The 13,047-nt window shown below is 55.0% G+C and overlaps 1 protein-coding gene across 1 annotated transcript in view; it reads left to right on the top strand.

Annotated features, from left to right (window-relative positions):
* The first annotated feature begins 2,885 nt into the window (after positions 1-2,885).
* The window catches only part of LOC104547346 (segment polarity protein dishevelled homolog DVL-3-like), an 11,020-nt gene continuing 858 nt past the window's right edge, over positions 2,886-13,047 (top strand). The window contains 15 exon segments of the mRNA XM_010192992.1: positions 2,886-2,948; positions 6,532-6,653; positions 7,061-7,167; positions 7,756-7,891; positions 8,160-8,253; positions 8,646-8,715; positions 8,996-9,135; positions 9,332-9,408; positions 9,813-9,880; positions 10,414-10,563; positions 11,362-11,493; positions 11,757-11,924; positions 12,522-12,637; positions 12,640-12,745; positions 13,014-13,043. Coding sequence (XP_010191294.1) covers positions 6,607-6,653; positions 7,061-7,167; positions 7,756-7,891; positions 8,160-8,253; positions 8,646-8,715; positions 8,996-9,135; positions 9,332-9,408; positions 9,813-9,880; positions 10,414-10,563; positions 11,362-11,493; positions 11,757-11,924; positions 12,522-12,637; positions 12,640-12,745; positions 13,014-13,043 — 1,441 coding nt within the window. The 5' untranslated portion in view covers positions 2,886-2,948; positions 6,532-6,606.

The following is a 13,047-nucleotide window of genomic DNA, read 5'->3' as shown; positions in this document are numbered from 1 at the left end:
CCCGGGGACGGGACAGGGGCTGCGGCACCGAGAGGGCTGCGCCCACCCTGGCCTGGGCAAGGCTCGGGCTGCCTCTCCATAGAAGGGGTTTTTCCTGGCCGCTGTTCTTGGCTGCGTTGTGCCCAGCCCCCGGCAGGATTTTAAACTGAAAATCTGAAACCGGGCTGCCCTGATGGACGGTAAACGCAAAACAGTCCCTTTGAAATCAGCCTTGGGCAGATGTTTTCCCTGGGCTGCGGTGGCTCCTGCCAAAACAAAAGGCTTTTAGAGAACCGAGGGAGCCTGAGCTCCTTCTGGGTCTGCTCTTTCGAGATTCCCAGGCTCAGACCTATCAGCTGAGGGCTCTTCCCAGTACATCCATGGGACGGGTTTCCCTCCCAGCACATCCCTGGGACAGTTTCCATCTCATGGCCGCCTCCTCATGCAAGCGCAGAGGAGAAACGTGGCACCGCGCACAGCTCCCCCAGAGGCTGCTCGCTTGGTGGCTTCTGATGTGAACCTGCGGTCTCCTTGGTGTGAGAAATGTGACTTGGAGAGTGGTGAGAGGTGGGGGGAGGACGGCTACAGCTCAGGGCTGAGGCCAGAGAGGAATGCGGGGCACGAATAGCTGGGACGTTGCGAGGGGCGAAAGACGTGAGCAAGGCTGCGGAGATATTCCTGCTTGGCATGTGCCCGACTCCAGCACTATCAGTTTTTGCTCTGTAGAGTCTAAATATACGATCCACTGTGCTCTGGCATCTGGCTGATAAATAGTGATAAATAATGTAGTGGCTGGGAAAGGAGAAAGAAAACTGCAGCAGGGTGGAGCTGACCCCTGGGATGTCTGGGGCAGCAGTGGGGTTGTAGGGGGACAGAGGGAGCTTGTTCTCTATCGGACATTGCAGCAGAGGGTGGGTGGGGGTCCTGGGGGTTGGTTTTTCATGTCACCACTGAAAGTGGAGTTGTTCATTTGTGCTGAGTGGTTGGCCGGCTTGACCCTGCAGATATATCACCCTGTCCCTTCAGCCACAGGCAGGGCTCTGTCCCCGAGCAGGCAGCACCGAAAATTGGCTCTGCCTGAAATTCTCTCTAGGAATTGGATGAAATCCAGGCTGCTGGCGACAGCATGAATGGATGCAGTGCAGCCAGGCCAGGATGTGTGTGTGCGTGTGTGTGTGTGTGGAGACAACGACTTGCCTGCCTTTGGCCATCGTCGAAGTGGATGGTCCTGGGGAACACTGCCTGGGTTTGATGCACACCCTGGGCTGCAGGGGCTTTGGGCACGGGCTGGCACAGGGCACACTGAAGAAGCATGAAGCTAGCAACGTTTTAATCCATCGTTGCTGCTCCTTTCCTGCTTCTTTTCCTGCTTCTCCATCTGTGCAAGAGGAATTAACACACGTCGTGTGAGTGGATTAGACTGCTCAAACCGTGACCTCCGCATCTGTGCCTTCTGGGGGTGGGTAGCGTTTGTCCAGTCCCTTTGCTGGCTCCCCAGTTTGGGCAGGGATCGTGAGCACAGACATGACTGTGGCTGCTGCCTTCACCTGGGGGGACAGCCAGCCCTGTGCTGAGCGTGCGTGAGTGACGCCGGAGCAACCAGTGTGGCTGGCCGGGTGGAGCGAGCCTGCTCCCCGGGTTTTGGTCTTCCAACACTGTTCATTTGCCTTTTGCTGATGCCCTGTGAGCATTGGAGAGCCTCAGCATCTGATTTCCAGTGCGTAGCTGTTTCTCCGAGCCCCGGCATGCTGTGACTCGGCGGCAGTGCCCGGACTGCTGGGCAATGGGTCACGGCTCCACGGCCCACGCTTGCATCTCCGTGAGTTGGGGACTGGCTTGGGGACCCCTCAGAGCTGCTGATGGGATCCCACCTCTGTGCACACTATAGTTACTTCTAAGCTGCTTCTTTTTAATACATAATTTCTCTTGGTTTCACTTTTTTTCTTTTTCTGTTGTATTCCTTTTCCCCCAAGCACAATTTATTCACTGGTTAGTTACCGCATTGTTAAGCACAATATTTATCAGAGTACCTTAGATATAGCTTGGAAGGGGAAATTAATATCACAAACTACTTGTAAGATGTCTTTATATTAAATAAGAGTGCTTAAAATGTTGTCATTGAGTGGAAAATAAATTGAGCTTGTTAAAGCCTATTTTGCCATTCAATCTGATTTCTCAAAGATGGTGTTAATTGGACCTGTTGGGTTGACAAGTTGTCTTGATTGCAGACCCACCGTGGAAAAAGTATTTGGGTGCCTGGTGATATTTAAAACAAAGAAGAAATTTTATCTCCAGAGAAAACTGATGTTTTTACTGTTGGGGAAAATAATTATCAGTTCTCCCTCCGCTGTGAGGACTGATAATAATGTAGCTGTTTGTGTAATGCAGGAACATGACATTGTGGCACAACTATAAAGCTTGAAGTGATGTTGAAATATGATGTACATAATTAAAAAGCAGCAGTAACATTTGTGAGGCAGCGTGTTTGATGTGTTTCGCTTTCATCTGCTAGAAATCTCTGGCATAAGCTGTGATTCTTTCAGATCGTTATAAAGAGGTTTAAATTATGTATTTCTTTAGAAATAAGTGAACTGGTGGAAATATGCATCTGAGGGTTTTTTTTGGCTGATTAAGATGTGAATCGGGGATAAAACAGCCGGATGCACCCAGAGGAGCCTGTCCTGCTCTTGTCTTCTCCTCGCCGGCCCAGTCGTGCCTGTGGGCATAGGAACCTGGAAAGGACCAGCAGGAGGGAGCTGCTGGTCCTTTCCCTGCCCCATCCCCATCCCCAAGCCTGGGCCTGGGCTGTCTGGTTTTGTGTGCAAACACCAGCTGGGGAAGTCTCCTTTTCCCCTAAAATCGTGGCCCCAGCTCTGACTGCCTCCTCTCCCCTCCACAGGGTGGTGAAAGAAGAGATTTCGGACGACAATGCCAAGCTTCCCTGCTTCAATGGCCGGGTGGTGTCGTGGGTAAGCAAGCCCCTCGCTTCGGTCTCTTGCTGCCTGTTTCTCCTCTCTGAAAACCACTGTTTAATTGCATAGTGCCGAGCAAGGCACGGGGACCGCTCCGTCCCGTTGGTGTGCTGACCGCTAACGAAGCTGATGAGCTGGATTTTACCACGCTCTGGTCCCTCAGCCCCAGAGGGGGCTGCGTGGTGCAGGGTCCCCCTGCCTGGGAAGATGCGGGATGTCTCTGTGGAGAGCTCATGGTCACCAATGCCTGGCAGAGGTGACGGTCCCAGCCTGTCTGCAGCGTAACCCATGTGCCCCTACGGCAGGGTCAGCTTTCCAAGGAAAGTCCTGCTCCGGTGACTGGCGCAAAGGGCTTAAGTGACTTTAGTGCTGGTGAAGCGGACTGGATTTGACTGCCCTGGAGACTAAAGGTACTGCCTGGGCAGCTGCAGGACAAGCTTCTCCCTCCGTGCCATGCCATGCACGTGCTCTGTCCCCTCCCGCATGCCTCCCTCCACCCTCAAGGGGACCTTCGTGGGGTTTTTTTGGTGGGGGGAGAGGGTATTCAGTCCCCATAGCCCGTCATCCCTTTCCCTGTCTGCTGAGCTGCCATTTGTGCTGATGAGGGTGCGTGGATCTACACCACCAGCAGAACAAGGACCCCAGTGCCTTTTGCCAGAGGCTACCAGATAGCCCCTAAACAGTGAAAATCCTCAGCAAATCAGGCTGGATCAGACCTAATGCCATCCCTGCACCAAACAGCCAGGCCTTGGCTCGGGGAGGGGCACAAAGTGACTGTGTTTCGGCAGAGGGGGCACCCTGCTGCCACACTGCCTCCCGCTGGGGTGCTGGCCAGGGGAGCAGCGTGCAGGATGGGTGTCCTGCCTGTACCCCACACTGAGGGGAGAGGAGAGGATGTGGTGGGCTCTCACACAAAGAGCTGCAGGCCTGGGCCTGTCGCCCTCCCTCTAGTGGTTAGCCCTTCCGAAACAGTCTGGCCAGCTCTCCGCCACCATCCCCAAACATCTCCCCACCCCTTCCCTTTCCAGCTCTATGGGGAGTCCCACAGGCTCTGAGCCCTTTCCATTACTTTTTAAAATATTATTACCCTTTTTTTTAACCTCGCGTGCTTTTCCCTGTGCTCCGTGCATCCACGCAGCCGCTGGTTTTCCTCGCAGGGGCTCTCTGGTTGCTCGGTGTGAGTGGCGTGGATCCCGTGCGGCTCCATCCCATCAGACCAGGGCACCGTGGTGCCGCTCTGCCATGCTGGCTCCTCGTGGGGCAGATGTACCTGGAGTCAGCACCGCTGCCCGCTCTTGCGCAGTCTCAGAGACCTTCCTGCATGGCTGATGACCCCTCTTTCTATCCCTGCTGAGAGTTTCCTTGTCTGTAGCTGGTTTGGGGGCTGGTGGGGAAGCGCTCACTCTGCTGCTTCTGCCAGACAGGCTGGGATGAGGCTATTTTAGGAACTTGGTGCTAATTTTAGCTAGAGGGAAAGATTTGGGGGCTTGGATCCAAGCGAATATTTCCTGACAGTGCAAGAGGCAGGAAAAGTGCAGGGTGATTATCAAAACCTTCCCTGGAGGAAGTCACAGCCCCTGGAGTGTTAAAGGAAGGCAGCATCGGTCCCCCTGCTTGGGAACATCTCCTCTCCTTTCTTCCTCACTGCTGTTCGACAGCTGCCTCCAGCTAATTCCCTCTGTCCAGATCCATTTGCCCGGTCTTGCCTTGAGATCACCAAGTGCAGAGCATTATATGACTTATTGCCAGGCAATGCTGGCCCCTTCCAGCATCTCTTCTTCCTTGTGCTCCCAGGCAGTGGCTGCCAGAGCGAGGATGTGGCCCTCGGGGAGTGGGATGTGTCCTGGGAAGACAAATCACCAGGAGGGTGCTGGGAGCAAAGCCTGGGTGCCTGGGGCTTGCTGGAGGGAGGGAAGCAAGAGCTGGTTAGACAGTGAGAGCAGGAGCCACTGGGCTTGTCCTGGGGCTTGTGGGACGGGCTCTGCAGCTTCTGGCACCCTGGGGTGCTCTCTGCCCTGTCTGCTGCCTTGGCTGTGGCTTTCTTGGGGCTGCTTTGTCTTCCTTGCCCTGGCTGCATCCCTGTTCTCAGTGCCTCCCTGGCAGCAGACCCCTCTCCCTCTGCCCTGACAATGATCTGTGTGGTCCATCTCCCCCTTTACCATGGTTTCCCCAGTTCTCTGAGGTGAGCAAGGCACAGCTCTGTGTTTCATTAATGATGCTGGAAAGTGCTCAGGACCTGTGTGCATAAGCTGTGCCTCCAGCACCCAGGTTGACATTTGCTCCTGCCTCCACATTGCACGTGTGGTCCCCTCACCAGAGCCGCATCTGCATTTACACCGGGTGTTACAGCTTGGGCAGCAGCTGTCAGCTCCTTTCCAGCACATATTCCCTGGTCCTTTTGTCCTGGCCTGCAGTGGGACCTCTGTTAGATCAGACCTCTCTGGCACTGGGACAGAGCCGACCCCCCTGCTTGTCCCTGCCATGCAGGGGACAGATGTGGAGAGCACATTGGAAGGTCCGTAAAGAGGGAACTTGCTCTTCCCTGGCTCACCAGCTCCAGCCTGTCTCTGGGGACTCGCTCCCTGGCCAAGGGGAGGGTCCTTTCTGGGCTATGTCAGCTCTACTCTGGGGCTCCCCAAATGTCTCTCAAAAGCAAAAGGCTTTTTGCTGCTTTCCTGCCCGGCACTGCTCAATGTTGCTTTAAACTGGAGAGAGTGCAAACCTGGATAGGGAGTGATGTTGGGGAAACCAATTTCCATTGAGCTCCTTTGAGCTGTCTCCTGTTTCATCCCACTGCCGAGTCTGTCACTCCCAGAAGAACCTCCTCTTCGTTCCCTGAGCCCTAATATTGGTGGTTTATTTTGAAGCAGAGGCACAGATGTAGGTGTGCCTGGGCTGCCCCAAAGCACGGCTGATGTAGTTCCCAAGGTTTGACCTTTTATTGAATGTATGCACTGGGGAAACTGCTGAGCTTTCCAGAGGTTAGCTGGAGGCTATGTTAGCTGGGCACAAGCTGAAAGTTTGCAAAATACCTGTGGAAACGAGAAAAAAGGTGTGTTTTGGGGTCTATTTCAGAGCCAGCCTCAGCCCTGAGATCTGTTACCCCCAGCTCTCATCGTGGGCTGGGAAGATGAAAGTCCTGCTGGGTCTCACAGCTCGAAGGCAGAAGCATAGATGTTGGTAAAATTGAGAAAAGGAATGAGCGATAGCTGCCTCTTGCCATGTAAGAACCAGGGGAAGCCACTCCTTGCCACAGGACATGTGCTAAAGGTTACCAGAGTGTAAAAATGGTGCAGCGGGGGTGTGCAGAGGATGTCGGAGTCTCCACGCAGGGCTCTCAGCCACCCACTGCTGGGTCAGGAATTCCTGAGCCACAAAGAGCCAGCGACTGGGAAGGCATTGGGGGGAGGATGTCGCTCCATGCTTGGCCTGCTCCATGCCTGCTCCTGGGCATCTGCTCTTGTCCACCATCAGAGATGAGATCCTGGGCCAGGCAGGCTTTAGGCCAGCTCGTCTGGCCACTCTCATAAATGTTTTCCTGTGTCTCAGCCATTTAATTCTCCATCTCTTGTCCCTCCAGCTGGTGTCTGCAGAGGGTTCCCATTCAGACGCTGGCTCGGTCTGTGCTGACAACCAGACAGAGCTGCCGCCCTCCATGGAGCGCACGGGAGGAATTGGAGACTCCAGGCCCCCCTCTTTCCAGTAAGTTACCTGGACACCTATCCTGGTTTCCCAGGAATCCACAGTGACTTTGCTGTAAATTCAGACCAGGGGCTGGGACACTCCTACCCAAATTGGCAGGGATCACAGCAAGCCAGAGAGGAGGAGAATGGGGCTGGGAACAGATTCGAAGTGGAGCTGCATTGTTCAACAAGCAAGGGCATGCTGAAAATAGTGCAGTGAAGTTGACAAAGAGCTGGCACAGCCTCCCCCAGTCCCTTGCCCTGCACTCACGGATGTGCTGTGGTTGTTCCCCACCGCCCCTGCTCCTGTCTCTCAAGAAGGAGACAGCTGATGGCTGGAGGCTCGTGCTGGCCTGCACAGAGGTAGAGAGAAACTACTGAAGTTGTTCCCTGTTGGACGTATTTGTTCCTTGTATCTCATCACAGCCCTAACACTGGGGGGAGTCGGGAAAACTTGGACAACGAGACAGAGACAGACTCAGTGGTGTCGTCGCAAAGGGAACGACCTCGTCGGAAAGATGGGCCTGAGCATGGTGAGTGTTGGGAACATGGCAAGAGCTCTGCAGGGCACGGCTGGGGCACTGTGTGGGGCACCAGCTCGACATCGGGCAGCTCTCTCTGCTCTGCAGAACCTTCCCAGCTTAGAAGGGCTGTTCAGGGACCTGGGGCCGCAGCCTCACATTGGAGGCAAGAGCTAAGACCTGTGTTGCATCAGAATTTGGTCTTGAGACCTTTGGGGGCAAAGGAGATGTCTCCTGTAGAAGCCTCAAGAGCAGGAGGCAGCAGTGCTTCAGGCCTTCTTAGTTAAGCAGCAGAGCATGCTGTAGCCTCACCACTCTGTGCTGCTCCTTGCTCTGCCCAGGAACCAGCTGCAGATCTTCCACGACTTTAGCAGCGTTGTTCCTAGCAGCCCATCAGCCTCTTCCCCTTCCTGTAGTGATGGAAGAGGTATCCCACAGAAGATAGATCTGATCCCAGGGTGGACTCAGAGCCCACTGGCACTAGGTGGAGTTGCCCGATGGCCAGTTTCATTCTGGGAAGGTTGTTAGGAGCTCTGCGTAGGGGAAGGAGTTGTTTCCATGTGGCCTGTCTGAAGCACACTGAGCCTTGTCTTTTCACAGCACCCAGGGTGAACGGGACAGTGAAGGGAGAGCGGCGCCGAGACCTGGGCGGGTACGAGAGCTCCTCCACACTCATGAGCAGTGAGCTGGAGACCACCAGCTTCTTTGATTCAGATGAAGATGACTCCACCAGCAGGTAGGAGAGTTTGGGTCCTGGAGGAACACGAGCTTCCCCCTGCCTCCCAGTGCAGAGAGATGCCTTTGCAAGGCACAGTAATCCTGGGCTCCAGGGTCCTTGGTCTGTCTCAAGTCTCAGCAGCCCCTTGTGCTATTGTCGTCCCCTATGCACATGTTCTGCCCCTCTACCCCTGCAATCCTACATTCCCTGTGTGATTTCTGCGGCTCTTTTGCTGCCAGAGCCACCACCCTGGCAATAGAAGAGCTGACTCTCACTTTACCTCTAGGTTTAGCAGTTCGACAGAGCAAAGCAGTGCTTCCCGCCTAATGAGGAGGCACAAGCGACGCCGGCGGAAACAGAAGGCTCCACGCATTGAGCGGGTACCCAGGGGCTGGGTGTCGTGGGGAGGGCAATGCAGAGCAGAGTGGGCTGCCTGGTGGATGTCTCCACTCGGTGCTCCAGGGCTGATCAGAGATTTGGCTGTGTTTGCTCATGGGCACACAGCAGCGAACGGGTGGTATCCAAGTGCTGAGACTACATGAAGTGTTGTAAACCCTTCCCAAGCCAATGTAGCCTCAAGAGCTGGAACTGCGGACCTTGTCCTGGCTGTGGAGGGGTTGTAAAGACTGGCAGATGCCTTCTGGCTCTGCAAAGCTGCCAGCATAAGGCTGGAGTTGTGGGTGGTGACTGTGCCACAGGGAGTGGCAGAGAACTGGGGCTGGGAACGTTGCTGAGGTACAGGAAGACATCTCACGTTTCATTTCTGTTGCAGTCATCGTCCTTCAGCAGCATCACAGACTCCACCATGTCCCTGAACATCATCACAGTCACACTGAACATGGGTGAGTAGGAGGTGTGCATGGAACCCTTCCAGAGTGAGATTGGGTGGATTGGGAGAACTGGGGAGAGGGCAAACACATACAGGGAGGTGTGAGGAGATGGATTCTGTAGGAAAGTGGCTTGTCTTGAAGCACTGGTCTCTTTCAAGAGTTCCTCTGTGTGCTAAGATATCTCTCTGGGACAGGGGTGCAAGTGACCATCACTAGCACATGGTTTGTCTGAAGTTAGAGCTGCTTTTGCCTGCTGTTTTATGATGTCTTCTTTCTCTTTCCATCCCTGCAGAGAAATACAACTTCCTGGGCATTTCCATTGTGGGACAGAGCAATGAGCGTGGGGATGGAGGCATTTACATTGGCTCTATCATGAAGGGCGGCGCTGTGGCAGCTGATGGCAGAATTGAGCCAGGAGACATGCTCTTGCAGGTACTTCACGCCCACATAGCTCCATCTTTGGGCCTGGGAGAGCAGTAAGAAAAGACCCAGAAGCCTCCCTGTGCACTTTGGGAGGCTAAACCCAGGAAGCTGGGCTTGGAAGAGGGAGCTGAGTCATTGCTGAGCTGAGTGGGGAGCTCAGCTTCTGGTCACATCTCCAGGGCTCACCTCTTTGCGTTGTTTGCAGGTAAATGACATCAACTTTGAGAACATGAGCAACGATGATGCCGTGCGGGTGCTGAGGGAGATTGTACACAAGCCGGGGTAAGTGCTTGGGTTCTTCTTTGCCTCTCCTCTTTGCAGTGTGTGCTTGGGGTGTGCAGGTTGTGTCTTCCAGCCACCTCTGCCGGTGGCTCTGCAGGAGCTCAGAACTTAGGTTTTTGGTGTTGCTTTGATTCCTGGGTTTTCATGCCCAAAGCGAGAATTGCAGTCAACATAATGGTGGTGAACTGGGGTCTGTGCCCTCTTTTTGTGAGGATGCTGTGTCGTCAGCAACCCTCAGTGGGGTCACATCATTTTGTCCATGCCACTAAGGAAACCCATAGCTGGAGCGGACACAAGGCACTTTGCAGGCTGCTTTCCCCTGTCTCGCAGGAGAGCACCAGCATCTATCAGACAGGGGTTTGTGCCACTGGGCTCTTGTTCTGACTCTCACCTTTTTGTTGCAGGCCCATCACCCTGACGGTGGCCAAGTGCTGGGACCCCAGCCCCCGGGGCTGCTTCTCGTTACCCAGGAGTAAGTGGATAGCTGACCCACCCTTAACGCTGGTGCCCAGCTCATGTGAGAGCCCTGCCTTAAGCACTTACTTAGTTGTTGTCTTGTTCCTCCCCTGTCTGTGTGATTCCATGTGGCACTGAATTGGGATTTGATGGGGTTTCAGCTCTCCTAGTTTGGAGGCTGCTATGTCCTATTCCCAGGCCAAAATGCCCATAAGCCCAGCCCTCCTTCCCACATCACGCTGGGGACGCGTTTCACTGGGGCAGGGAGGTCACTTGCTCAGGGCGCCAGAGGAAAGAGAAACCCCCTCTTGAGCTATAGGGGGATCTCTCCCTCTGCACCTCTCCTGCTGACCCTCCCTCTCTTCTTTCTCTCCCAGTTGCTCCCCAGCGGATCTGGGCTGGGCCAGACTCTCCATGCTCCGATCCGGGTGAGTCCCGGCAGATGCTGGGGATGGAATAGGCTGCACTGAGTCCCTGTCCCTCCCCAGGGGTTGATTTGACGAGGGCATAATTTCTTATAGCTACTGACTGGCTCTTTCTTCACTGCAGGTGAGCCCATCCGGCCCATCGACCCAGCAGCCTGGGTGTCTCACACGGCAGCGATGACTGGCACCTACCCAGCGTACGGTATGAGTCCATCCATGAGCACAATCACTTCCACCAGCTCCTCCATCACCAGCTCCATCCCAGAGACCGAACGTAAGTCCTTGTGCCTCCGTGCTCCACCCGCTGCACGGCTTCCTCGCCTTCACTGTGCTGGAAAGGGAGCAATACATCAAACTGGGGACAGTTGGGATGGGCAGGGTCTGCCCTGACAGGGGACTGAGAGGGAGGCAGCTCTCACCAGGCAGGTGCTTGGTTCAATGGGATTTCTGGCTGTGTGAATTAGTGCTGCCTTTTTCAACTCCTCTGTGCAAGGAAAGTAGAAAAGCCTGGGTGCAATCGTGGTGCTGTGGCAGGCTCAGAGCAGTTAGGGGTTACCTGCCGAGAGTGCAGGGCCAGAGGGAGTCAACTTGTCCCTGGAGCGATTGCCCTCCCAGCAGCAGGTAGGGCAGCATGGAGGCAGCTGGGAGCAAGGAGCCTTGCGGTGGTGTAGGGTCCTGCTGAGCACGGGGCTCTTTTGGTTGGTTTCTGAAGGTTTGGGGTGATTCTGGTACATGGAGCCCTGAAGCAAGGGTCGAGAGAGCTCAGCCATGGCAAAAAGCCAGGAGTGTGTTGTAAGTTTGTGAGGAGCAGAGAATTCCCTTGCTGGGCTGCGTGAGCTCAGTTGGCAGGGACTGGTTGGAAGGAAGGAGACTCGAGCCAGGGTTTTGCACAAGGCAAAATGGTTGGCGTGGGCAGGATAACATCAGAAGGCTGGAAGGGGTAGGCAGCCCCAAGGCTGCCTGCGATGTATTGTTCCTTGACCCATTCCTCCTGTGTGTGGTGCTGCCATGTAGCCCTTTTGTCTTTTCTGTCCCCTCATCTCTGCCTCCCTTCCCTTCGTCCGCACCGCAGGCCTCGATGACTTTCACCTGTCCATCCACAGCGACATGGCCACCATTGTCAAAGCCATGGCCTCACCAGAGTCAGGCCTGGAGGTGCGTGACCGCATGTGGCTGAAGATCACCATCCCCAATGCCTTCATTGGTAAGAGACCGTGCTGCCTGCAGCAGGGGCAGGGAGTGGGGAATGGGTGGCCAATGGGTGGCTTGGTTTTCCAAGCAAATGCCCAAGCGAGCATCTCTGTCACCATAAACGGTTGACCAGGCCAGAGTCACAAATTGAGCCTTGGCTGTGCAGTCCCTATTCACCTTTTGGCCCGCTTTGTCTTGGGTCCAGTGTGGCTCACTGCCTCAAGATCCACTGTCTTCCTTTCTTTTGCCCTATTTAACTGTGGTGCTTGCTGGCAGGTTCAGATGTGGTGGATTGGCTCTATCACCATGTGGAGGGCTTTACAGACCGTCGTGAATCCCGCAAATACGCCAGTAATCTGCTGAAGGCTGGCTACATCCGGCACACCGTCAACAAGATCACCTTCTCCGAGCAGTGCTATTACATCTTCGGGGACCTCTGTGGAAGTATGGCACTTGGCGTGGGTGGGAGGGAGAGGATGGAGGGGGGTTGAGGTCCTGCAGAGACCTGTGGGGACGTGGCCACCCCCGTTGCCTGGACCCCTTCTTCTACAGCCCCTGTGAGAGAGTGAGGAAGAATATCCCAAATCCCTCATCATGCTGCTAGGGCTGTGAAGGTGGAAGATGACACTGTCACCTACTATGTGATCTTTTCTCTTGGGCAGCCGCAGCAGAGTCTTGGTCTTTACCGATTTTTGTCTCCAGACTCTGAGCTTCCAGTGCTGGCAAGGGGGTGGTGCTCAGATAACTGCGTTCTGCCCAAATAAGAGGGATGGGGGAAGGAATTGGCGGGGTGAGCTGTAGCTCTGATGTGGTCCTTTCCCACCAAGCCAGTCTCTGTGTTAGACTTGGACTCACACAGCCTGGCTGTTGTCCAGCCAGGAAGCACAAAATGGTCACATTCGCTGGCAGGGAGAGTGCCAACTTCTTGCACCTCCTTGCGTACCCCGTCCTTGTCCATCAGCAAGGGTGGACAGGGAGCTTCTTCATTGCGCGTGGTGGTCTTTCCGCTGGGATTAACCCCTCTTCTCTGCTTTCTTGCAGACATGGCTAATCTTTCTCTTCACGATCACGATGGCTCCAGTGGTGCCTCCGATCAGGACACTTTGGCTCCACTTCCACACCCAGGAGCTGCACCCTGGCCTATGGCTTTTCCGTATCTTTCCCGTATCAGTACCCACCGCCTCATCCATACAACCCCCACCCCGGCTTCCCTGACCCAGGCTACAGCTACGGAGGGGGCAGTGCAGGCAGCCAGCACAGTGAAGGTGAGTGAAAAAGGCTAAAATGTGCCTGCTGGTGGGCAGATGCAGGGAAGAAGCAGGAAAAGGCTGCTTAAGCAGGGCCCTATCTGTGGGGCAGGACAAAAGCCATCTTAGAAGGGTTGTGGGACTTGAAAGGAGATGGAGAGCACAGGCTCAGCGGGCAGATGGCTGTGCTGCAGTGTGCTGCAGCCCTCTCTTGGCTAGAGGAGGTTCCTTTCTTCCTGGCTCATCCTGAGCTGTCGCCTAACCTTGCCTCGTGTGTGCTTCGCAGGGAGCCGGAGCAGCGGTTCCAATCGCAGCGGCAG

The sequence above is a fragment of the Mesitornis unicolor genome, unplaced genomic scaffold (genome assembly GCF_000695765.1).
Source record: "Mesitornis unicolor isolate BGI_N332 unplaced genomic scaffold, ASM69576v1 scaffold30039, whole genome shotgun sequence".
Taxonomy (NCBI): Eukaryota; Metazoa; Chordata; class Aves; order Mesitornithiformes; family Mesitornithidae; genus Mesitornis; species Mesitornis unicolor.
Note: the sequence above shows the minus strand (reverse complement) of the source record. Positions and strands in the feature narration are given on the sequence as shown.